This window comes from Styela clava, chromosome 15, assembly GCF_964204865.1.
Source record: "Styela clava chromosome 15, kaStyClav1.hap1.2, whole genome shotgun sequence".
NCBI lineage: Eukaryota > Metazoa > Chordata > Ascidiacea > Stolidobranchia > Styelidae > Styela > Styela clava.
In genome coordinates, this window is record NC_135264.1 from 17441957 (window position 1) to 17467759 (window position 25803).

The following is a 25803-nucleotide window of genomic DNA, read 5'->3' on the forward strand; positions in this document are numbered from 1 at the left end:
ATGATATTGCAGGATATTTTACAACTGACGCCGCATTTATTGATGTGAAGCTAGCAAATAAGAACCCTCCATTGTGGTTTGTACTATAATAACGTACATTACGCCTACGCGGAATTGCTTAAGATTAAAATTTGGCCCTTACTTGGTTGAAGATGCCTATTCAAACACGAGGAAGCGATTTTCTGCATGCCAGATTTTGAAGTCCTTGATTGAAAAAAAAAAAAGAAACAAACTACACGAACAAAATATTACGCTGTTTTGCATAGTATTTTTAAAAATTAATATATTTAATAACATAATAAAAAATAAAACACTAATTTCAATTTAACATCAAACTGATAATAGTCGATCAAAAACGATTTCGAAAAGAACTTGAGTACAGCACAGCCGTTTTTTTGGTATTATGCACAGAGATATCTGGCAACTGTATACTCGGGTAGCTCAATGCTTTTCAAATGGGAAGATGGCAAGCCAGGCGACCGCGGTCTCCCTTGGATCTGTAAATGAACGCCGTTTGAGACCCGTTTACGGTAAGAAGTTACGGTTTTGAAACTTTATCCATATACTATAAATGGGGCATAATTTCAAGTAGCACTGATATATAGAACTTACAAGGTAAGGTCTTTACTACTTAGGACAGTGCCCCAGCTTTTCGTTTTAGTGGGGGGGGGGGGGGGGGGGGATTTCAAAAGAGGGAGGGAGGGAAATGTTATGCTTGATTAGATATCACATTATTAGTGATAAATATATTTGTAATTATAAAAATATGTTATGTATTTGACTAACTATCTGCACCTGTATAAGCTACCTTATTTTCTGAATATTCAAATACAATAATATTTTAGTTAGGAAATAAAGTACGGTACAGAATTACGGAAGGAATTGTTAATTCATCAACTAACTGTGGACTGGTAACTGGACAACCATGGTTTGGGCACATGATGAGCTGCTAATCACCTTTCCTCTTTCATGAGATAAAATGTGGCGGGGATTTTTATTTAATTTTTATTTGTTTGTATATTTTTCTTTTTACTGAGTAGTAGAATTTATGTCTCGTTTTTTTCTCTTCTGATCTTATTATGTCTTTGTGATCGTGTGTCTGCGTGCTTTAATTAGTTTTAATACTTTTGGGCGAGCGAACACATACTTCTTCCTTCATCAATACATTTTCATCGAAAATCTGTACGCTTCAAACCTTACTTGAGGTTTCGTTTGCTCTCCCGATTCTATATTCAGTTTTATTTATTTGTTTTTAGCAATTGTTTTATCGTCTATTATGCTGATTATGAAGTTGAAATAAACTTATACCTAAATATGACACTCTATTCTAAGTGCAGTGACAACAGCCTCAAGTTCTGAAGTTGTGCATCGATGACTTTAATTAATGAGTATAAGCATAGGTTTATTTCGACTCCATAATCAACATAACTGGCAATAAAATAATTGATAAAAACAAATAAATCAAAACTGATTATGAAATCAGGGGAGCAAACAAAACACAAAACCTTAGATAAGGTTTGAAACATGAAAAAACGTAGAAAAAGCATAAAATATTGGAGAACCATACTGACCAATGTTAATCTTACTTAGACATAGATTACTTCTATCAGTAATTCTATTTTATTTGTGACTTTATCACCATATTTCCAGAACATCTTGACATTGGAAACAACAAATCAGCTCTTCATGAAGCAGAAAAAGTTCTAAAGAAACAAAAAGATTTATCAGCAGCCAAGGTTAGCTTTTATATCTTGTATTTCATCCAACTCTCTCATGATTTGTCCTTCGTCTTTATTCTTGTCAAACCGTCCTCGACAGACAAACCAGTACATCTTGACATCTCATTTGCCGGGTGAAACAGTCTTAGATGGTTGGATTGAGCGGCGTTGTACTCCCATAGTACAGTAGTATGTGTACCAGGGTAGGGTTAGGCCATAATTTAATTCCGGTTTTCCTTATTTTAGTTCTCTTACGAGTTCGGGGACTGTCTGTGTTAGCCAAGTGAATATAACCCCTGTCCATAGGTTTCTGTCCCTTTACACAACTTGATGTAAAGTAGGCGAACAAAAACACTACTGGAGTAGCTGTTTGACGTTGTTTATTGAATCTATATTGTTTGCCTTTTTTCAATGTGCATATACTTCTTTGCTAAGTGACACAATCTCCCCCATTTTTACTGATTCATTTTATTTTTTCAGGTTTTGAAAGTCATTGCGCTGAATCGTCTTGGACGCAGAGATGAGGCTTTTGCATTATCACAAGAAGTTGCAGCTCTGGGTCCGACAGATGAAAACAGTTTGCAAGGGCTGAGCCTGTATTATAGAGAGACACACAGACGTGAGTATTATTTCTACATTTTGGGGGGTTATGTTGATGGATGACTTCGATGGTATAGAAAGTTGGTGGTATATAAATATGTGGAATATTGCATGGGGACCACCAATACTCTTATATACTTATTTGCCACAGAATTCAAACCTTGAATATATCGTTGATCGATTAGGGATTAACTTTGCATGTTGGAGCAAATGTTGCGATCTCAAACTCTTATTCAGAGAAACAGCTGTACTCTGCCTTATATATAAAATGTTGCTCCAATGTTGATTTATTTATAATAGTGGAAAACGAAATTAGCTTGAAAATACAACTGTAGGATACCCATATATATCCACACTCTATATGGCTTTTTATCTAAAAGACGTTTAGTTTGGAGTTATTCATACTGGGATTCTAAATCATGTAATATGTGAATTGTGCACCAAAATTACTACTCCCGTGAATCAAGATGGCGGACACCGGAACGTAGTATGTGTACTAGGTTAGGGTTAGGCCATAATTTTATTCCAATTTTTCTTACTTTGGATATATTACGAGTTCAGGGACTAGCCAAGTGACTCCTGTAGTATTTGTACCGGAAAAACCCTAACCTGGTACATAAACAACGGTTCGGTTCACATTCTTTGAGAGTACCCCAAAAGCTGTCAGTTATCATAAATTCTTCTTCTTTTACAGATGACTTAATTCCTCCCATTTATGAGTCTGCAGTTTCAAAATGTGTCGGGAACGAAGAATATCTCACACATTTATTCATGTCTTATGTGAGAACGGAGAAACCAAAGGATATGCAAAGGGTGAGTGAGTTTTTCTTCAACATAAAATCAAGCTAGAAATTTATGGAAAAGTAAAGCTTGATAAAGACGCTTTCTGTGCTCCTTTTTTACTCTGAGCAAGGTTCTGTTCAGGCGGGCAATGATACAAATTCGAAACGACCAGGATCTTTCTGGTTTGACACTGAGGTGAAGTGCTGGGCATGGGATTGAAACTAAGACTTTAGGCTGTGACGCCAACATAGCCAAGTTTAACACTTAAATAACCCCCCTTTCCTTGTGTTCTTGGCTGCACTTGGTTTATAATATAGGCGGGAGAGAGAGATTTTGTTTTTCCGTCAACCAAAATATAACTACAGTCATCGTGATAATAAAAAAACAAGAGAGCTACGCTCAAATATATGGACTCGTCTGTTCGCAGTACATTACGGTTTACTGTGCCGTCAGATCACAGTCTACAAATATATTCACACCAAGCGAAGCAGTACAGTAGGACACAAAATGGCGTTTGATGTTCGCAGAACGTTCAGTAACGTCATACCAAACAAAAACAAATCTCACAGAGCTAACAGAAATATTTGAAATAAATAAAAGTAATAGCCTTCTGGGGAAAAATTCTATCTTCAACTACTGAAAATTCCAAAGCAATTGGTCCAGTAATCGAAGAGAAAAGCGAATTTTTAGATTTTCCACTAGGTGTCCAAAAAGTGTCAAAGAACAACAAGGACAACAACAACATAATATTGAAACGATCGTTATGTCCACTAAGTGTCCAACAAGTAATAAATTAAGTTTGGTATAGACGGGGGAGTGATACGAACAGGCGGTCATCAAAGTCAACATCCCCCCTTTATGTTTAAGATTCCCATTGTTGATTTTTGCGAGTATGTATTTAGTTTTTACCTAAAACTATCTTTTATATATTGTTCAGGTTGCCATTTTACTTTACAAACATCATCCTAAGAATCCTTATTTATTCTGGGGCATCATGGCGATAGTAATGCAGGCCATCAATGATGAAAAACTTGGGAAGATGATGTTCTTGCCCCTTGCAGAAAGAATGATTGAAAAACATATTGAGAAAGGAAAAATAGAGGCCGAAGCGGGTACGTTCATTTCGTTTGTTTGTTGTAGGGGTGTCTAAATAATCTGTTTAGACCGGATTATTTAAAATGTGCCTCTGTGGTTTTCTCAAGGCCATAAGAAAATACCTTTACTTCACCATTCGGGATTAGTGAAGTAAATTGAATTTGATTTGTTCAATTGTTTTGTCATAGAGCATTTCCTCCTTCGCTTTCGCTTGTTGGCTTTACCTTGTAAAACAAGAGAGCTACGCCCAAATATATGGACACGTCTGTTCGCAGTACAGTACGGTTTACCGTACCGTCAGATCACAGTCTACAAATATATTCACACCAAGCGAAGTAGTACAGTAGGACACAAAATGGCGTCCGATGTCCGCAGAACGTTTAATGACGTCATAGCAAACAAAAACAAATCTCACAGAGCTAACAGAAATATTTAAAATGAATAAAAGTAATAGCCTTCTGGAGAAAAAATCAAACTAACCACTGAAAATTTTCAAGCAATTGGTCCAGTATTCGAAGAGAAAAGCAATTTTTTTTAAAATGATGGAGACAAATAATAATAACAATAACAACAAAATTTTGAAACGATCGTTATGTCCACTACGTGTCCAATAACTGGTAAAAAAACATCAATTTTATTTTCTACAAATCTTGAACCATTGACTGGTGTATTTATTTGAAAAATTATGGTGTTGAAAGTGTCTGGAAATCGGCCACGAATTATGCAAATTAGGGTTCCAAATTTATGCTATTGTTGAAAGATGAATTTCAATCTCTTACTAGAAAGAATTTTACTAAACTGCTTAAAAGTTTTGTTTACTACAAATTTTCGATCATGACTGGCTTATCTGAAAATGTATTGAAATGTCCTTTTACTGACTTCTCGCTTGTTAGAATACAAACATACTCTCCTGAAAAGCCATTAGGGAAGTTTAATAAGGGCGTATTGGTTGACGAGTAAAATAATTCGCAAAACGACTATACAAAATGAGTTCAGGGAAGCTATTGTTTAGGATTAAGAATTAAAAATATTTACAAATTTTTTGGCTGATGGGGTCTGGATTTATTTTGTTAAAAAAATTTTTCATATTTTTTTAGAAGTCCGACTGTATCTAATAGTCCTAGAAATGTTGGAAAAACATGAAAAGTGTTTGGAAGTTTTGGAAGGAAAGCATGCAAGTAAGTCTCGTAAAACTTTGCCACGGTTTCCAACCTCTCTGGTGGAGTGTAACTACATATACAGGGTGTCCATAAAGTCCCTTTACAATTTCAATTTTGGGTGCTCCCGAAGTATGCGAACCAAGATGGCGGACATCAGAACGTAACATGGGTAACAGGTTAGGGTTAGGCGATTATTTTTTTCCAATTTTCCTTATTTTGGTCCTATTATCAGTTCGAAGACTAGCCAAGAGCCTCCCGATGACCGCCATCTTGGTTCGCATACTTCGGGAGCCCCCAATTTTGTTATAAAGTCAGTTCTCAATATATCTTAACCAGGTTTGTTGTTTTTTATTCAGTAATGTTTACGGTGAGTATTTTTATTTCATTTAATACATCTGTGAGGGCCAAAACAGTATATGGTATCATTAATACCCAATGCAATTTTTAAATATTTCAAGACTTTATGGACACCCTATATAAGAAAAAGCAAACCTAATATCAAAACGAAATGATTCTGAACTGTAGCAAGCTTAATTATAGTGGAAAATATTGTATTCTCATCTTCAGTTTCATTTTTTTTTCAGGATATTTCATGCTGGAAGGGGAAGAAATCAGCATCCTGAAAACTAACATTTACAAAAAATTAGGAAAATGGGAAAAAATTAATTCAAGAAATAAAGTATTATTGAAAAAAGAGTGAGTGTTGCAATGTGTACTTTGTTCCTTTCACTGCCTGTTATTACTTTGAAATACTATAATATTCATAAATGTTCTCTAAACTCAGTTCAGCAGATAAATAAACAATAACAGCAATAATAAAATAAATTTTGATATAATATTTCTCCCTTGCCTATTTTGAGACTTTACATTTTCTTTCTTACGACTCATAAATTCAATTTCTCCGATTATAATGATTGTCAGTGCCAAAGTCATTGGTGCCTAGTTTATTTATTATTTAGAATTGAAACTTTTTTTTCAATTTTAAAATGAGTTAGCTTTTTTTAACTATTAGTTATTGATGTTTTAGGCCTGATACTTGGAATCACGTCATCGGTTATCTCGACTCTCTAGAACGCCTAGTGGACAATGAATCGAAAGAAGAAAATTCAAATGCAGATGATGCAGGAACAAGGTGGGGAGAATATCTGCTTGATACAAGATATTTTTATAGTTTTTACTGGGAGAGAAAAGTCAATAAGACATGGATCGGTAATCTAGATCTGAGGTTTTCGTCTGACATGTGTATAAACCATCTCATCGACTTTCCTTTCTCTCAGGAAGAAAAAGAAATTATTACTTATCGATTTTAATCGGTAAGTTTGTTGATAGGTATTTGTCTCTTTGTATGTCTGTTAGATGCACGCGATATCTCACGAAAGCGAGATTGAATCTGCTCCAGATTTTGCATGTGCATTCATCATATCTCGGACCAGAAGCCTATTGTTTTTGGGCGAATTACGTCGAATAATTAGCGAGTTATCAATTAATTAGTGATGGGACACAAGGTGTCACTATGGAGTAAGAACGCTGTTTTGGGGGATCCCCTAACTTTCGATCGATAAGTCTTTGGTCTCTGTCCGATATTCTCGTTTGTAAATTTTTGAAATCTTCACTCTTTCTCAGTTTCCTAGGCCATGCATTTTATGCATACAGATTCACCAGGTTGGCAACCTTTAGCATTGAAAGAGCAATTTGACATCATTCCTGTCAAACTCAAACCTACTCGGAGCCGCAACATCTACTCTAATGTCAGTGGCGATTAAAACTCTTGTATAACCACTTGGAATAATCTAGGTCTTACTAGAAAGAACTTGAAGGAAGTGCAATAATTCAGTCTATGAGGAAATAAAAAGAACTTGTAAAATGAAAAGAAAAGTTTGTTTTGACAGACTTGATTCGTCTTAATGCGGCCCATTTTTACAGCTAGCAACTTGCACTTTGGGAACCTGCTATGATGTGTAATTAGTGGGGAGTATTTAACATTATGCCTCCCCTTTTCATTCAATTCCCAATCCTGCTTCTAACACTTTGATTCAAGCCAGAGCTTAGAGAACAAACAGTCGCATTAGGCTTTAGAGCCACAGGTTGAAACTTCAACAACTTCAAATGCGGCCCATTTTCACCACTTGCAACTTATACTTCTGGAACAGCTATGATGTGTAATTAGTGAGCAGTATCTGGCCTTATGCCTTTCATTGAATCCCCACGGATTCCAACACTTTGATTCACAGCAGAGCCAGGGCTACAAGAAAAAAAAACCGCATGCCGCGAAGTCGCAGGTTGTCGATTGCTGTCATGGACGAATTATAAGTAGTTAGTCCTGCAGAAACCCAATCAATAGCAAACTTAGAAAACACTGTTCTTTTTCAGTTCCGAGGATGCTGACCACAAGTGGGAGCAAGCAGTCGATTTATTCCTTCAACTCCTTGAAAGTGAGAGAAGTTCAAATGCAAAGAGAACGAGACGAGGACCTTTTTTAGCTGTGTTGGAATTGCACAAGAGATTAAAGTTAATGACTGAGAAAGGTTAGTTATTTTTACTTCTTTTTTTAAAGAATTTGCTCAAAGCAAGGACAAGAGCAATCACTCACAAGAAAACGAGACTCATCTCTGAGGGTCTAAAAAAGCGCTCCGAGCAAAGAAAAATTGTTTTTGCCATTCAGCATGCTATGCCCCTGATTAGTTACCATTAGGGATGGGCAATTCAGAAAATAAAAATCAGAAGGTTTGATTACCAAAGCAATTGAATCGAAATAGATTCGATAACACGGGATTCGGTTTCAGCCATTGAACAATATCTTTGATATTTCGAGTTCACGATTAATTGATTAGTGGCCGATGTTATCTCTTGTAGGCACATGCGCAAAAAGAAAATAGTATAATCTTATAAATTCGTATTCATAAATTTTCAGAATCCATTTCAACATTACTTGAAAGGACTGGCAATCCTGTTGAACTGATTATAGAATTCGTTGAATTATTTTCATCAAAGCCTTGTTGTTTCGGCGATTTGGAACCGTATGTCGTATCTTTGGAATCTGAAGGGAAAAATGAGGTATTTTTGTTATTACTTATCGATCTTGATTGGTAAGTATGTTGATAAATATTTGTCTGTTTGTTTTTCGTCTGTTAGACACTTTCGTATGTTGCGCGATATCTCACGAAAGCGAGATTGAATCTGCTCTAAATTTTGCATGTGCATTCGTCATATCTCGGACAAGAAGCCCATTGAGTTTGGATGAATTATATCGTATAATTAGCGAGTTATTAATTAATTAGTGATAGGACACGTGGTGTCGCCATTGCGTCAGAGCGAAGGATACATGCTGCTAGGCCGATCGAAATTGGCGATCTTTGATCGCTAGCTCGCTCATTTATTACTTATTTACTTCGTTTTCTTTTTCTATTATGAAACACGGCTCAAAAAATGTATTCAAGAGAAGAGCGCGCCGGAAGTGTTAAGCTGAAAGCTTGACCACTGTTCTAAATTATTCTTGAAACAGCGAGTTTAAAATATTGAATAAACAATGATACCTCGGTGGTCGAACGACTCGATACTCGGCAATTCGATAGTAAACAAAAAATTTTAGTTAAAATGCTGCAGTACTCGAAACGGAAGATCTGTGCTTAAACACCTGAGCGTGCTGCCAAGTGAGATACGTGAATCCACGAAAACTTCCTGAAATACATTAAAACATGCAAAAAACGTCAAAACCACCTAAAAACACGCTTAAAAATTGAAGTCAAAAATGCTGCGTCACTCGATCAGGAATTTGGTGGTCAAACGACCACGCCGCTGAGTGAGATGACGTCAACCGGCATTCCTGTGCTGGGCATCAACGATTTATGTTCATGAAAATATCTGCCCGGGTCCAAAATTAGAATCAGATGGATATTCAGAGGCCAGGAGAAAGGAGACCCGCAAGTGGTTGGCACCAGCACCTGTACATATAACTAAGATACTGGGATAATTGAATTGCTACAAATATACATGCTTAAACAGTGATAATGGGATAATGGTGTAACAATTGGCAGTATCTAAATCGCAAAAAAAGGTAAAAACCTTAAGTGGTAAACTATTTCACTTGAATTTAGCGGGCCACATTAAATGGCCCATGGGCCACAGTTTGGGAACCACTTCCCTGAATTTAAGCCAGCTACTTTTTATTTTTTAGCTCCTGTTAAAAATAAATGAAAAAGTTCTTTCATTCATCCTGAATGAGAATGAAACGGATGAAACTGAAAACGATGATAAACTGAAAGAAAAGAAAATACAGGAACATTTATTTTATCTGGAAATGCAGAGGTAAAAATTTTTGGAAAAGAATTTTTTTGGAATCTAAGTTTCACGCACCCATTTAGGAGTAGAAAGACTTGGCTTTGCGGTGTTGCGCATCATGCTAAGCTAGGAATAGCTCGCACCTCTGTTTACCATGCTTGTGTTCAAATCTCATGTGGGGTTAACAAAAGTGCGAGAGGACCGCTTGACTCCTCGTCGTCGTAGTGTGGTTTACTTAACCACTGGACGGTTACGGCTTCCTCCACCAGTTAGCTAGTCTATGCATCTGAAACAAATAACTAGCTAAGTGATGCCATACCCAGAATGAAATGGAAGCTGAAGGAGGCCAAATGATTAAGCCGTCTTATCAATTTTCCTCTCCCTCGGATCAATATGTATCCGATCCTCGTGTATGAGCAAAACTACGCAAACTCACTCAGAAGCAGAGGATACTCATCTCTGAGCGAAAATATGGATGATGACTAATTTGCTGAGAATTACTAAAACGCTCTAAAATTATGACGATACATTAGGCACTGGTAAAGGAAGGAAAGGGTTCAAATTCAGTCATTGTAATCTTTCAGTTTTATACATCTATTTATTCCGAGCATTGTGAGATAAGCTGTACCACCCCCCTTTTTATCCTTCCTCCCCACATTCAAAAAAAAATTTGTGGCCTCATACTACATTGGGAACATAATGTTACAATATGCACTAGTGAATATGGATCAAGCTTAGTTGTGCAACTCCCGGGATTTCCCCCTCCCCACAAAATTTTTTTTATAAGGCTTTTTACTTCTTGTTAACCCAGATTTCTTGGTCACCATGAAGCATTGAAAAAAACAGACAAGATTGAAGTTGTTACAGATTTGTTGAAGAGATATGACCAAGGGTTGAAGCATAGTAAGTAGGAGCAACAGAGTAAATTTTCTGATTACTTTGGAAATGCATATCGACCATGCAACTTATACGCTACAGCTCTCTCTAACGAAACAACTTAGAAAAATTTTGGCGTGCGCTAACTTCTTAATTTTGTGTGATAATTTTAACTCCAACTTATGCTTCAAGAAGTCTGTACTCAGAAAGGCGAAACCTGTTGATGCCATATATTGTTTTGGCCCTCACAGATGTATTAAATGAAGTAAAAATACTTGAACAATTGCTGATTACAAAACAACAAACTTGGTTATCAAGATATATTGAGAACTGACTCCATAACTAAATTGAAATTGTAAAGGGACTTTATGGACACCCTTTATTTTTAAAATGTTGTCAAATGTTGCCTTTTGCTCTCTTGAAACCCTTGAAATTTGAATCCATAGGAATCAACCGATATAGGAAAGGATGACTCGATCAGATGGCGAACCACGGCCTCTCGTTCGGTTACCACTCCATGGTATTTATTTAGTTCCAGAAGCATCAACTTACTAAACTTGATGGTGGAGGAAGGCGCATCCGCCAACTTTTATGTGAACCACTCTACTGCGGCAAGGAGTTCAGCAATCCTCTCGCACTTAATTATCCCTACAGGATTTAAACCTGCGAATCCATGCAGAGTAATCAGGGGTGACGAGCGTATCAGGGGTGACGAGCGTGTTTCTAACGCCTAGCACGATCCGCCACACCCCTTGAAATACTCAAAATTTGACTCCATAGGAATCCACCCAAATCACCAATGTCTCTCTCATTCTTTGCAGGTTCTTATCGTCCAGTAACCGATGTCAGAGTCGTTGATGATTATCTACTTCTTGCAGCGAATATTATGATCGATTTGTACAAAGAAGAAGGTCAGTGTAATTTAATTTTTGGGGAGAAAAGGAGGGGGGGGGGTTGCATTAAAATCAATGTACAGTGAATGCCAATGGCGCTGAACAAAAAATTTGATCAGATGTCATAGTATGACTTATATTGGGGATTGTATTTTCAACTGCATAATTCACACAAATTTCTATTTGAATTTAGAAATTTTTGATTGGAAATACCTTAGAATCATTTTGGAATTGATTAAAAAAGACAAATCGAGAAAATAAGACCACAGACCAAAGTAACTGCACAGGCTGTTATACGGCAGTTGTATACTGCCTTTGTGATTAGTTCTAGCTGAACAGCTGTTTGGTCCAGCATCTGAAAATAATGCGTCTCCGTGTTTAAGATAAATATTTGTGTCATTTATTTGCGCCTTATTTTGGCTCTCAATTTTGTTATTATATGGCAATCTCGGTGGGGCTCTGACAGGCAAAGAAAATATAAATGTAGAATTAGAGCATGGAAGGGGTCAAATCTTATCACCATGTGAATGCCCAGCTGAAATAAGTGCCCATGGGTGGACTAAAGACTGAATGAATTCCAAAAAAAACAGTACTCCCATAATGTGTGTGTCCCATGTTAAAATCAGGATATTATTTTATACCGATTTTGTTCTTTCAGTTCCATTACAAGTTTGGGGACTGTTTGTTAGCCAAGTGAATATACCCCCTGCCCATAGGTTTCAGTCCCTTTACACAACTTGATGTAATGTGGGGGCGAACAAAATTAGTTACCTCCATATTGGTACACACACTTCAGTGCTCCAGAAGTATGCGAACCAAGATGGCGGACATCGGAACGTAACATGGGTAACAGGTTAGGGTTAGGCGATAATTTTTTTCCATTTTTTCTTATTTTAGTCCTATTATCAGTTCGAAGACTAGACAAGAGCCTCCCGTAGTATTTATACCTAAAATTATGGCCTAACCCTAACCTAGTACACATATTACATTCCGATGTCCGCCATCTTGGTTCGCATACTTCGGGAGCCCCCACACTTCTAGGGTGCCAGAAAAACAGTGGTGTTGGTTTTAGTCATCTTTGGTGTAACATAAAGAAAACTTTATTTTCAGATGATCTCGAGCATTTGTGGAAAGCGATCTATATTCTTGAGTTGGGAAAGCAACGTAGCACGATCAACTTTCGAATCAAGTTTACGCTGATTAGGCTGTATTGTGAGATCGGAATATTCATGCCTTGCGCTCAGATCTACGATTCGCTGGATATAAAGCACATGCAACAAGATACTTTAGGGTGAGTATTGATTGGCTGTATATGCATGTATTCTTCCCGTCCATGAAAGTGCATAAAGCACATGCAATAAGATACTTTAGGGTTAGTATTGATTGGCTTCATATGCATGTATTCTTCCCGTCCATGAAAGTGCATAAAGCACAGCAACAAGATACTTTAGGGTGAGTTGTGATTGGCTGTATATGCATGTATTCTTCCCGTCTATGAAAGTGCATAAAGCACATGCAATAAGATACTTTAGGGTTAGTATTGATTGGCTGTTTATGCATGTATTCTTTCCGTCCATGAAAATGCATAAAGCACATGCAACAAGATACTTTAGGGTGAGTATTGATTGGCTGTATATGCATGTATTCTTCCCGTCCATGAAAGTGCATAAAGCACATGCAATAAGGTACTTTAGGGTTAGTATTGATTGGCTGTATATGCATGTATTCTTCCCGTCCATGAAAGTGCATAAAGCACAGCAACAAGATACTTTAGGGTTAGTATTGATTGGCTGTTTATGCATGTATTCTTTCCGTCCATGAAAATGCATAAAGCACATGCAACAAGATACTTTAGGGTGAGTATTGATTGGCTGTATATGCATGTATTCTTCCCGTCCATGAAAGTGCATAAAGCACATGCAATAAGGTACTTTAGGGTTAGTATTGATTGGCTGTATATGCATGTATTCTTCCCGTCCATGAAAGTGCATAAAGCACAGCAACAAGATACTTTAGGGTGCGTATTGATTGGCTGTATATGCATGTGTTCTTTCCTTCCATGAAAATGCTTAAAGCACATGCAACAAGATACTTTAGGGTGAGTTGTGATTGGCTGTATATGCACGTATTCGTGGCAGCCATGAAAATGCATGGGTTGTTGGAAATGAAACACATGCAATAAGATACTTTAGGATGAATATTGACTGGCTGTATGTGCCATGAAATATACAAATACAACAAATTATAAGTACGTGGTATTTGCACTCAATCTGGAAAGTGACATTATAAAAGAGTGGCTGTATATGTAAATAGTATGTATATTCCTAATCTGTGTAGGTTCGGCCCAATTTATTTCAAACAGCGGGCACTGTTCTGAAAAGGGGGCTATCAGATCCATGCTTCTGAAAACACATAACTGGCTAACTAATCTCATACCCGACACAGCTTGTAACCGGACGAGAGGCCGTGGTTCGCAATATAATTAAACATTCTCATCGCCTTTCCTCTCCCGGGATGAATATGTAAATCCTATCCTAAGACACACTGATACGCACTATTTTTCAGAGCAAGGGTATATACTGCAGATCGGGTTATTTTGCCCATTTTTTAGATTTTTGCATCTTCTTTCACCCTAGTTGTGCCATTTATATATTTGGTGTCTGATTTGTATTTTCTATGTGTACTGTTTTCCTTTCAGTTATATAGTTTGCCACGCAGTGTCTTCATTCGGCCACTATCAACTTGCATCTCAGGCATTCGAAGCCTCTCGTGCGTTCTTTATTTCAAACAACAAAGATTCGTTGGAACTCCTGATTGCCTGCTTCAGGAATGGGACTTTCCATAAGGTAAGCCAGAACTGTGGAATATATTTTTATTAGAAATATTTTTTTTCAGAATTTTGTTTTTTTAATGTATAAAATGCTTAGTTCTATGATTAGAGCAGGGATGGACAAACAGTGGAAAATATTTAATTCGGGATAAATATATTAAGTTCTGAAAAAAAAACACAGGACCCAATAAACCCAATTGGGTTTAAGATCAGGTGTCTTTTATTTGCGAGGATTAGGTATTTTTCAACTGTTTTCGGCTCTTTTTTACAGATTTGAAATAATAATAAAATTTGTAAAATGTTGTTAATCAAAACGTGAGCGGCAGAGCTAGAATGTGTGCGTGATATCTGATATTAAAAACATCAAAAACGATATTAAAAGATAGCGCATAGCGATATTCAAATATTAAATTCAAATTGAACATTTCTGGATTCTAGAATAATTTTAGTTCACATCAAACCTTTTCGCTGCACTCATTCTGAACTATTATAATCAATATGAAATAATAATTCAAATTTCAAATCTCTTCAATATTCCAGGTCTCAGAATTCATTTCATTCCGAAACCATGTCAAGGATTCTCTCCATTCTGCTTTAACAACAACGGAACACACTTATATGGACCTGGTCACGCAGGGAGATCTGTGAGTATTGAACTCACAGTTAATAGGATTTACTTATTTATCCCGGGGGAGAGAAAAGCCGCTAAAATGGCTTTATCATTTTGCGAACCATGGTCTCTCGTCCGGTTACCAGTCCAGGTCGGGTATGGGATTAGTTAGCCAGGTATTTATTTTGGGAAACATGGACTTGATGGTGGCGGAAGCCATACCGGCCAGCAGTTACGTGAACCATTCTATGTCATCTATGGCCAGCAATCCCCCCTGCGCATAATTATACCACACTTGATATGAAGCTGTGAACTCATACAGGATCATAATCATAGGTGCGATTGCAATCATTTTTCATAATGCTCGGCACAATGCGACACATTGCCGGGCCAAAATAAAAAGTAAGTGATGGGAGTTGTGCCTGTGAATATGTGCCGCGCCACACTGGAAAGTTGGGCTTATTTCAAACTTTGTTTTGCAATTTATTTTGATTTATATTGACCTAAATCAGTGGGTGTGCAACTAGCGGCCCATTGGCCACAAATTGCCTTCCAAGCCATTCAAGGCGGCTCTCATTAACAATTAGAATTTTCCCCATCAAGCATGAAATTATAATTCAAAATTCTGGTGACAAATGAGGTTTCTGCGTTAGAATTTATGATTTTTATGACCCAAACCTTGACAGATGGATATATTTTTCTTGTACTATGATAAAGTAAGATTACTCAAACCTCATTTAACGTTTTGGCAATTTCCTTATTTATTTTGTACCATGCCAGAGTGTAAAGTGAATTATCTTATCTTCTTATCTGTCTATCTTATCACTTTATCAGTGACATCCCATACTATGACCTGATTGAGACATGTTGTCTTCCTGATGAAAGATTCAATTTTGAGATACTCACTGATAACAGGGATTTCAGCATCAGATTTGATTGGATGCCAGAACATAAGTGAGTTTTTCTTTGTGTGTTTCCATTATCATTGTGCATATAGATGCTTTCATTTGAACGGCTTTAGGAGAATTTGCACTGGTACTGTTAGTTGAAAGAGACGTAAACAAGCTTTTCAATAATACTTGAGTGAAGTTTCTCACACGTTCGAACAAAAAGTTATGACATTTTTAGGAGTTGTATAAAAAGTCGCTCAGGACCATGGATAGGATAGGATAGGATTTACATATTTATCCCGGGGGTGAGGAAAGCCGATAAGACGGCTTATCCATATGGCGAACCACGGCCTCTCGTCCGGTTACCATTCCAAGTCGATTAGTTTTTACTGTATTGTTTGTTTTCGGAAGCATGGACTTGGTGGTGGAGGAAGCCGTAACCGACCAGCGGTTACGTGAACCACCCAACGACGGCGAGGAGTCCAGCAATCCTCTCGCACATAACCATCCCTGCATGGGATTCGAACCTGCGAACCCACGCAGAGTAGTTAGAGGTGCGGTGGCGAGAGTATTCCTAACGCTTAGCCCGTTGAGCCACACCGCCGCGCCAAGTCGGGTATGGGATCCCATGGGAGAAGAATGGTAATAATTTTCCAATTTTGGTGTTATAGTATCAAAATACTGATAATAAATGTATATAATACTGATAATAGAATGCTCTTGTATAATTTCAGGCAGCTGAAGAAATCGCACACTGACGTGAGCTTTACTCTTGAAAAGCATTGGTTGCGATTTCGGGAACTACAAGTTCGGTCCATCCTTGAATTATTAAAACTTGCTTCACAGTCAAAGACATTAGGAGATAGTGGGCTAGGTAAGAATAATACAGGACCAGTCTTGGAGGTAAATTTCTAAAAGAACTGGAGTTAATCGTTATCTGAAACGAGTATCTAGTTCAGGGGTCGGCAACCTTTTGTAGCTCGCGGGCCAAAATTAAAGGATACAGATCGTTGGCGGGCCGCACATATTTTCAGAATGTTAAAAACCGAACGGAGGACCGATGAATCACCTTTTTTTACACAGATCAGAGGTTAAATTTTAAGCAGCGCGCGAAGACTGACCATTTGAATATTTTATGCGCCATTAAACCATTTGCACTTAGCATCAACTTTTCGGCGTTTTGTTGCCATTTGTCTAAATTATAGGCTCATTGAACGTGTAATTGTGACTTATATACTTGTAACGTTATAATATAATTTAGTCTACACGTAAATACTTTTGCGTAAAGAATATAATCGACATAACAGCCGTTTTGTTACTATAATTCAGTGAAGCGTCGCGGGCCGTAGGTTGCCGACCCCTGATCTAGTTACTTATTCCAATAACGCAGCGGTTCCCAAAAGGTGAACCGCGAAAATTAACGGAATTGTGTTAAACATAACTGAAATATTATTGGATATTTTTCATATTGTGCGCCACGCTATTTTTTTCTGATAATTTGGCGCTACACAGACAAAAAGTTTGGGAACCATAAAATTTTTATAGTCACATAAAAACCTTATATATTTGATTTTCCTGTCTTTTTTTCAAGAAACAATGAATTCATTTCTGAAAGAACTGGAAGAAATTGTTGACAACACAAGGAATGATCCTGGAATATCTGTGGAGGTGATGAAATTGAAAGTTGATTGTGTGATTTTTTACATGACATTCACTCCAAACAAGTCTATTAATCAGGGGGGCCCAAGAATTTTGCTCACTTATACTAGCGGACATGCAGTGGCGTAGCAAGACTCTTGTGGGCCCCCCGCAAAAATATTTCGTGGAAATGACCCTAAAAACTCTCGGACATAATCTAAAACAACGCTTTTTTTATTTTGTCAAAAAGCATAACATGACTTCCTGGCATTGTTACGTAACAAAACGATTTGAGCAGAACTAACATCAACGTTATAAGATGTGCATTACTTGTTTTGCACTTCAGCTTTTGGTTTGCGGCTTAAATTTCTAAATCCTAACCGCTTGGGCCCGCCCCTTTGCGCTGTGGGCCCTCTCGCGACCGCGGGGTTGCGGGGGTGGATGTAATGCCACTGCGGATATGTGAGTGTGATGTAAAAAGTTACATTTATGAACAGAATGGCAAGAATGCGTAAATTATGAACAAAAAAGAATAATTCCCATAACAGCTATGAAGTGCATGTGGAATTGGGTAAAATCAGAAATTGATGGCAGCATCAGGCGGGCCAGGTTGAATCACCCAATGGGCCGGATTTGCCCCGTGATTTGCTCATTGTCAGTCGTGATGCATTTTGCTCTTATTTGAGTTATTAAATAGAGTATTGTTCTATTCGTTGGGGTTTTTGGTTGTATTAAGATGCGTTTTTCTATATCAAATGTGGTGCTCCTGAAGTATGTGTATCAAGATATCGCATAACCTGAACCCTAACCCGGTACACAACCTGAGTTCAGGTTGTGTGCCATCTTGGTGCACATACTTCAGGAGGTTCCTGTATGTGGCTGAGCTTCATTTACCATACTTTTTTACAGTTTCCATTCCACGGGCCTCCTCGGTCAAGAATTCAATTGTTATTGGAAGTCAAATATCAAGACACGACTGCGACATTGCTTAGGTAGGTGGAGTTAGTCTAGGGCTGTGGATCCGAACCTAGTGTGGCTCGTGGCCCATTCCGAAGGCTCTTAGCACTCTTGGCTTCCCTGTTTATCATTCCAGTGGTATTTATAGTGTTATCATGATCGGTAGATTCAGTGAAAACTCTTTTTTTTCAGGTTGTTTCATAAACTTCTTGCCGAAATAATAAATCCGGAATCAGAAAAAGATTTAAAAAAAGTTTCAGAATCTCTGATTTCAGGAATTGAAGGTGCAAAGCTTCATTGTGTTCATTTTTATATTGTCTAGTTAAACATCTGGACAAGGATGAATAAACTTCTATCTATCTATCTTGGCTGTAACAAATTGAATAGGCCAGAGTGATGATGACATTGTGAATGTCAGTAGCTGCTTTTCAAGAGCAGCCTTCAAATAATGATGTTAAGTGTTAATTAAGAGTTAATTCTCTATAATTTTCTATCTAGATGCTCTATCATTAGCTGGTCTAACAGCCATGGGTGGCACTCTACCAAATGCAACAAAGAGAAGCAATAAGAAAAAAACAGTGAAGCATGACCATTGTCATGGTGACTGTGACCATGATGACAATGATTCAGTATGTGTGACATCATCTCCAGAAAAAACTGTCGAGTCAGCTGTAAATTTAATTGTTCCGAATTCTTTGAAAGATGTAAAAAGATATAAATTAGAAAGGTTAGTTAAATGGATTGGTTGTTTGTTTTACTTCAGTTCTGCAGAATGGGTATCTGATAAATATAATTTATTTCTAGACTTGTCGCAACTTGTGAATTGTTCAGTCTAACCGTTCTCCTGACGAATAATTTTTCATCGCTAATCACAGAAGTTCGTTCAGAAGCAATTAAAAAACGTAGAAGGAAAAAGGGCAAACAGGCACCCATGGTGAGAGGAATTTCATGCTATTGTTACTTATCGATCTCGACCGGTAAGTATGCTGATAGATATTTGTCTGTTTGTCTGTTAAACACTTTCGTATGTTACGCGATATCTCACGAAAGCGAGGTTGAATCTGCTCCAAATTTTGCATGTAAATTCATCATATCTCGGACCAGGAGTCTATTGATTTTGGATGGATTATGTCGTATAATTAGCGATTTATTATTTATTTAGTGATGGGACATGCGGTGTCGCTATTGAGTCAGCGAAGGAATCGAAACCGCAGTTTATATGAATAAGTCGGCGGTTTCCGATCGCTATCTAGTTTTTTTAGTGGTTCATTCTTGCTAGAGCAGTCCTTGCAGTCCATCTGTTTTGGATCATCAAATGCAGGGTTTACCAAACTTTTCGGGGCTGCAAACCCCTATTTGCGAGTTTTGACAGGTCCTATGCCGTATCAATTTTGTGCTTTACCAACGAGGAAGGCTGCAAGCTCCCAACCGTGGGTACACCCCTTTACCCACAACTCGGACGATGCTCAAAAATCCTTATCGGTTCAGCACAATGACGTTATAATAATGTTTAACATGGGATAGGATAGGATAGGATTTACATATTTATCCAGGGGGAGAGGAAAGCCGATAAGACGGCTTATCCATATGGCGAACCACGGCCTCTCGTCCGGTTACCATTTCAAGTCGGGTATGGGATTAATTTTACTGTATTGTTTGTTTTCGGAAGCCTGGACTTGGTGGTGGAGGAAGCCGTAACCGACCAGCGGTTACGTGAACCACCCAACGACGGCGAGGAGTCCAGCAATCCTCTCGCACATAACCATCCCTGCATGGGATTCGAACCTGCGAGCCCACGCAGAGTAATTAGAGGTGCGGTGGCGAGCGTATTCCTAACGCTTAGCCCGTTGAGCCACACCGCCGCGCCAGGCTGTAACACATAATTCGGTCCTCCTGAAGTATGCGCACTAAGATGGCGCACAACCTGAACTCAGGTTGTGTACCAGGTTAGGCTTCAGGTTATGCGACATCTTGGTGCACATACTTCAGGAGTACCCATTATTCTTTATATGAATCAGTGGTTCCCAAACCGTGGCCCGCGGGCCAATTACGACTCGCGTAACATTTTAATATGGCCCGCCGAATATGAGTGAAATAGTTCAACTCTTTATGTTTTACCATATTGCGTTCTGGATACTGCAAATTGTTAAAGTTACTATCACAGTTTAAATTCAATTAAACCTGTAGCCTAGTTATACGGACTGGTATCAACCCTTCTAGGGGTTCACTGTTCTCTCAGCCTGCGAATATTCTTCCGCTTCTAATTTTGGCCTCCAGTAGATCAACTTTGAGAACTACTGCATTATAATATGAAGACAGATTTTTAAAATATTTTTAACAAAATATTTTTATTCTCAAACAGCCTTCAATCATCACTTTCTATCAAGAATTTGTATCCGAACTCAAGAATCTGGGACAAAAACTATTGTCTGCAATTGAACAGATGTCCGCTGATGCAGAAACTATGACTCTTGATCTTTCCAAGATGGATGGGGTCAAAGGTGAAAAAGAGAAATTAGCAAACGGAGTAAGTTCGTATGATTGAGTCTTTATATCATTCAGATTATTTTATGTCAGGGAAAACCTGTGAAATAAATAACCTTATCAAGCAATGAAACTAGAATTCGGTTGGAAACCGAAGACCTATCTATTGGAGGTTAGGGAATCTCCCAAAACAGTGGTCTTACTCCACAGTGACACCGTGTGTCCCATCACTAATTAATTAATAACTCGGTAATTATACGACATAATCCATCCAAAATCGATAGGCTCCTGTTCCGAACTATGATGAATGCACATGCAAAATTTGGAGCAGTCAACCTCGCTTTTGTGAGATATCGCGTGTATCTAAAGTTGTTCAAAAATAAGAATTATTCAAATTTTTACCAAAATATTACCCAGGTCTTTCTATTTCTGGCAAGCTGCCTTGGGATAAATATTAAATTCTTATCCTAGGTAACTATTTTATATACATAACTAGGATCGCCACCGGAATGATAGGGGACTATGAGTGCTAAAAGGATGGGAACCACTGCTCTATTACACAAGAAGTTGCTAAAGTTTGGAATAATGGAAATCTTTCCAAGTCGGCAACTTACACCATGGGTGAGGTGGCCGGCGAGGGGTTTGAATCCAAGATTTCAACTTACGATGACTTATTTATGTCTAAACGATTTAACGGCTAGACCAGGGTGGTCCAAGGTTGTCGGCTCCACGGACCACAAAATTATTTTTGCATTGTTCGCGGGTCATAATAGTGTCAAGAATAGGTAAACAGTGCAATACAAAACAAACACTTTTATTGTGCAAACATAGTTATCAGGCATAGCCATTCTAATAGAATCCGCATTCTTTTTTATTTTCTATGATTCCTATATTGTAATCTTATATTCCTGACCAAAAAGATAGAAAGTCAGATAACAATTTAGATTGCCAAGCACATCATTCAACTTCACTAGTTGCCTCAGCTAGTCATAACACTAGTCAATGCAGTGACATTATTGATGTAACAATATGTCAAAAGATTTTTCTGATTAATTTTTTTACAAAACAACACGAAAAGCGATTTTTTGATTACTCTCCGAATGTGACGCGGGCCACAGATAATACGCTCACCGAATTTTTGTTGTAAAACCTTGTGATAAAAATTTTATATTTTTTAGGAAGTAGAACCTATGCAACAAAGCAATGGAGAAACAGAGAAGACGACGCCCACAACCACACCCCTTCCTGACCAACTTGTCCAATTAGCATCAGACAGTATTTTGAATTCAACCAATCAGCTTTCAGAGATTATTCAAGGTCGTCTAGGAAATTTGAAGGTCAGTTGATTGTCATTGAAGGTCAATTGAATGTCACAAATTTATTGCCAGTGTATCAAATTTTAAAAGCTTTATTTTTTTGTCTATTGTTTCTCCACACTTGAATCATTTAGGTTTTTCTAAGGAAGTCTGATTTTAGCTAGATGAAATGACGCAGTACATTTTTTTGTGAAGGTGTGATATTTAAACGCTCTAGATCAGTGCTCTTCACACGCAGTGGGGTTCCGTGAGGTTATACGGTTCCTTAAGGGTTCCGCTTAAAGGAGAAAATTGACTGCTGGGCCGGTAAAGTTGCAAAAAATAGTTATTCTTCTTTTCCATTTTTGGATATATTTCTATGTTAGTACTCCGAAGTTGAGAATACAGCTGAAGAAGCATTAAAACTTCTGTGTCAATTTCCCAATACCTATTTGTGTAAATCAGTGTTTTCTGCTTCGATAACTATTAAAATAAAAAAAAGAAGTTGTATAAAAAGTGTAGACATGAGTGTGAGAATTGCATTGAGCGCCGTGGAGCCACGATTCAAGAAGATTGCAAAGGAAATGCAAGAACAACCTAGTCATTAAGTTTCACGCTTGTTACCTTCTTTCTGTTTCGTTGTTGAAGTAGAAATATTTGAATTACAAATATTTCGTGTTACGAGTATTTCATGTTTTATTTTTGTTAATTGGGGTTCCATAAAAAACGAAAAATTATATCAGGGGTTCCACAATAACAAAAAGGTTGAAGAGTACTGATATAGATAGCCCAGGGGTGTGCAAACGCTGGCCCACGGGTCTCAGCCTGGTCCGTCAAGCCATTCAGTGTGGCCCTTGACAACACCCAGAATTAGCATAAAATCCCTTGTCAATTAAAATCCCCATCCATTAGTTTGTTTAAAAAGGCGCTTACATAGGTAAAAATCTTAAATGATTTTTTTGCTCCGTTGCTGTGTTTGAATCTTTCGTCGTTCTGCCCAGTGCCTTCATTATTGTAATTTTATTTTGTTTGTTTCAGGCCATCAAAGTTTAACTTAAAATCATATCAGTGAAGATTTTCCATCCAAGAATGAAGTTCCAGCTCTTTGTATTTTCATCATCAAATGTTCACGCTTCCTCACGGAACAAGAGAACAAGCTCACTAGAAGTTTCTTCTGTTCTTGTTTCCTATACTTCTCCATCGCTGAATTTTTAATGCCTATTTTGAGAGTAATTTTGAAATATGGCGCAAACATATCGGTTTACATCTTGAAATATATCATTACTTCCTACGCTTTGAAAAAACACTGACAGCTAATTTTTGAAGCTTGTTGTGTCCCATGTTTGTTTGCTGCAACAAACTAGAACACTTTAAAGAACAATAGGACAGTTCTTAAATTTATGGAAACAAAACTCAAAACTGACAAATAGAACGAGTTAATAAAACTTATCTGAGTGAAAAAGTGTCTGAGCGGCTGCACAAATTTCAATTGTTACGTCATGCTTCACTTACTGCTAAGTAGAACTTGGTGCTCTGGTAATCTTCCGTTATTACTCCTCTAGGCCAGGGGTGTGCGAGCTCCAATTTTGGATGGTGTGCCTCCCGCGAAACGAGTTTTAATCTGGCACGAGCGAGTAAGTCAATACCTGTGCCTGAGTCTTATTTATTATCTATGCCTATGCTGTTTTGATGCTCTCACACAAGGTGGTCCAAACCCAGGCCCGCGGGCCACATGTGGCCCGCCACTTCATTATCTGTGGCCCGCGTCGCATTTGGAGAGGAATCAAAAAATTGCATTTCGTGTTGTTTCGTCATAAAATTAACCAAAAAATCTTTTGACATATTGTTGCATCACTAATGTCACTGAATTGACTAGTGTAGCAACTAGCGAAGTTAAACGAGCAAAGTTCTTGGCACTATTGTGGCCCGCAAACAATGCAAAAGTAATTTTGTGGCCCGCGGAGCTGCCAATCTTGGACCACCCCGCTCTAACAGCTAGCTTGTTCGAAGCGAACAACGCGTTTCATATGGTTTCACCCAGTAATTGTATCGGTCCCTTCTGTATTAAAGGTTTCACGGCCCTGATCTAGATCAGTGTCTCCCAATATTTTTGGTGACAGACCCCTGTAACCCTTTTAACTAAAACAAGACCTAATATAGAATATTTTGTGTTCAGCATCAATATTCCATTATTTCACAATGTACTTCAAATCGTGAATTATTGAATTTGGTATCTCCTAGTAGCAATTTGGCTGAAAGAGAGATTCTCATTCACAAAAAATGGGTTGTGGCAGTTGACAATAAGTTGTGAAAAAGATTCTCCATTTGCACTTTAAATTTCACCCTATTATTACTGTTTTGTGCTATTTTTGGGATGAGATAACTTTTTAACAGTCTCGAACAACTGCACCCAGCTTTATATTCGTTTGATATGAATTGCAATAAAGATTATTTTGAGGTCTGATCTGATATATTTTGCTATTGTGTTTCCAGGTGGGACTGAACATATAGCAGATCTGTGGAGTCTTTGAGTTTGCTATGTCTGTTTTGGAGTTTGAGCTGGACGTATATTTTCCTTCCCGAAGTCTAAATTTCTGACTTTTTTAGGGGTAGTTGCAGATTCATTTATTTTCAATATTTCTCAGATTGTGTTGATGCAACTCACACTTTTGTTTTTATACAATTTGAAAAGTTAAAGTAATAGAAATGCGGTGTAACCAATTCATCTATGAGACTTCGGAACATTCTCATGGGAACATGAGAGCTAGGCTCGAATATATTGACACTTAGCGCTACCTAGTGGCAAATGTCGAAGACGTCATGGCACACAAAAAAAAAGCGAATTCCATGCAGCTCATTGGGATATTTGGAATAAATAAAAGTAATGGCCTTCTCGCAAAAAATTTAATCTTTGAGCACTGATAGATCATCTATATGCTGATTATGAAGTCAAAACAAACTTCTCCGGGCACGTGCTTTCTCACCACTTCAAAAAAATTCTAGTAAATTGGGTGAGCTGCGTCATAAAAAGTTTTTTTTATAGGTCATCAATCCAGGTGTGTCACATATGCTTACCAGAGCCTTGTTTCTTTTGAAAACCGCAAAAATTCCCATAAAAATTGTTGAAATGCGTGCAATGGACCTTTCCCCGACCTTTGACCCCCGAAAAATTCTTCCTATCCTTTACCATTGCAAAATTTTCGGGGCTATTTTAAGAGTGCTTTTGCGAGTTGGCGCCTGTGAAATGGGGTATGTGTTTCAAATCATCATTATGATTCATCGCATACAACATTCTGTTTTTTAAATGTACTGGTAAAGAATTTTAGCCTAATCTATCACAGCTATTTCTACACTAATTTATATGACTGCAATTAAATTAAAACTCCTAGGAAGACAGGGTGACCATTGAATTATCTGATTTATATTTAAATTTCCGAAACACAACTGAAAACTAACGAAAAGAATTCAAAAATGTGAAAACGGGGTAATGTTTACGTCCACGCTTGAAAATTTGTCTGAGTGATAAAAGTGTCTGAGCGGATGCCAAAAGGGAGCATTGTTACGTCACTTTTTACATCTTGCTGATTGGCCAAGGTCACGAAGTAAACAAGGAAATCGATGCTCGGGGAAAGGTCCATGGGCCGGGTACCTGAGCCATATGTATGTATGTATGTATGTAACATGACCTATGTATAA

The 25803-nt window shown here is 37.8% G+C and overlaps 1 protein-coding gene across 1 annotated transcript; it reads left to right on the plus strand.

Moving 5' to 3' along the window:
- Positions 1-425: 425 nt before the first annotated feature.
- On the plus strand, positions 426-24576 carry LOC120333610 (N-alpha-acetyltransferase 25, NatB auxiliary subunit-like). Its single transcript, XM_078120543.1, has 26 exons — positions 426-530; positions 1651-1736; positions 2199-2337; positions 3013-3131; positions 4039-4213; positions 5294-5374; positions 5941-6052; positions 6384-6488; positions 7727-7881; positions 8268-8410; positions 9531-9661; positions 10446-10537; positions 11332-11421; positions 12514-12694; positions 14102-14249; positions 14774-14877; positions 15678-15797; positions 16468-16607; positions 17325-17401; positions 18281-18363; positions 18521-18612; positions 18827-19055; positions 19133-19262; positions 20691-20855; positions 21991-22149; positions 23146-24576. Exons 1-26 carry the CDS (start codon positions 464-466, stop codon positions 23158-23160), a joined length of 3138 nt encoding a protein of 1045 aa, XP_077976669.1. The 5' UTR covers positions 426-463; the 3' UTR covers positions 23161-24576.
- Positions 24577-25803: the final 1227 nt, after the last annotated feature.

What these genes read in the sequence shown, in the direction of transcription:
- LOC120333610 (XM_078120543.1), top strand. Translation starts at nt 464, where the DNA reads ATGGCAAGCCAGGCGACCGCGGTCTCCCTTGGATCTGTAAATGAACGC. An exon ending in AAGATTTATCAGCAGCCAAG is followed by an intron (nt 1,737 to 2,198) that starts GTTAGCTTTTAT and finishes TTATTTTTTCAG; the next exon opens with GTTTTGAAAGTCATTGCGCT. An exon ending in ATGCAACAAGATACTTTAGG is followed by an intron (nt 12,695 to 14,101) that starts GTGAGTATTGAT and finishes TTTTCCTTTCAG; the next exon opens with TTATATAGTTTGCCACGCAG.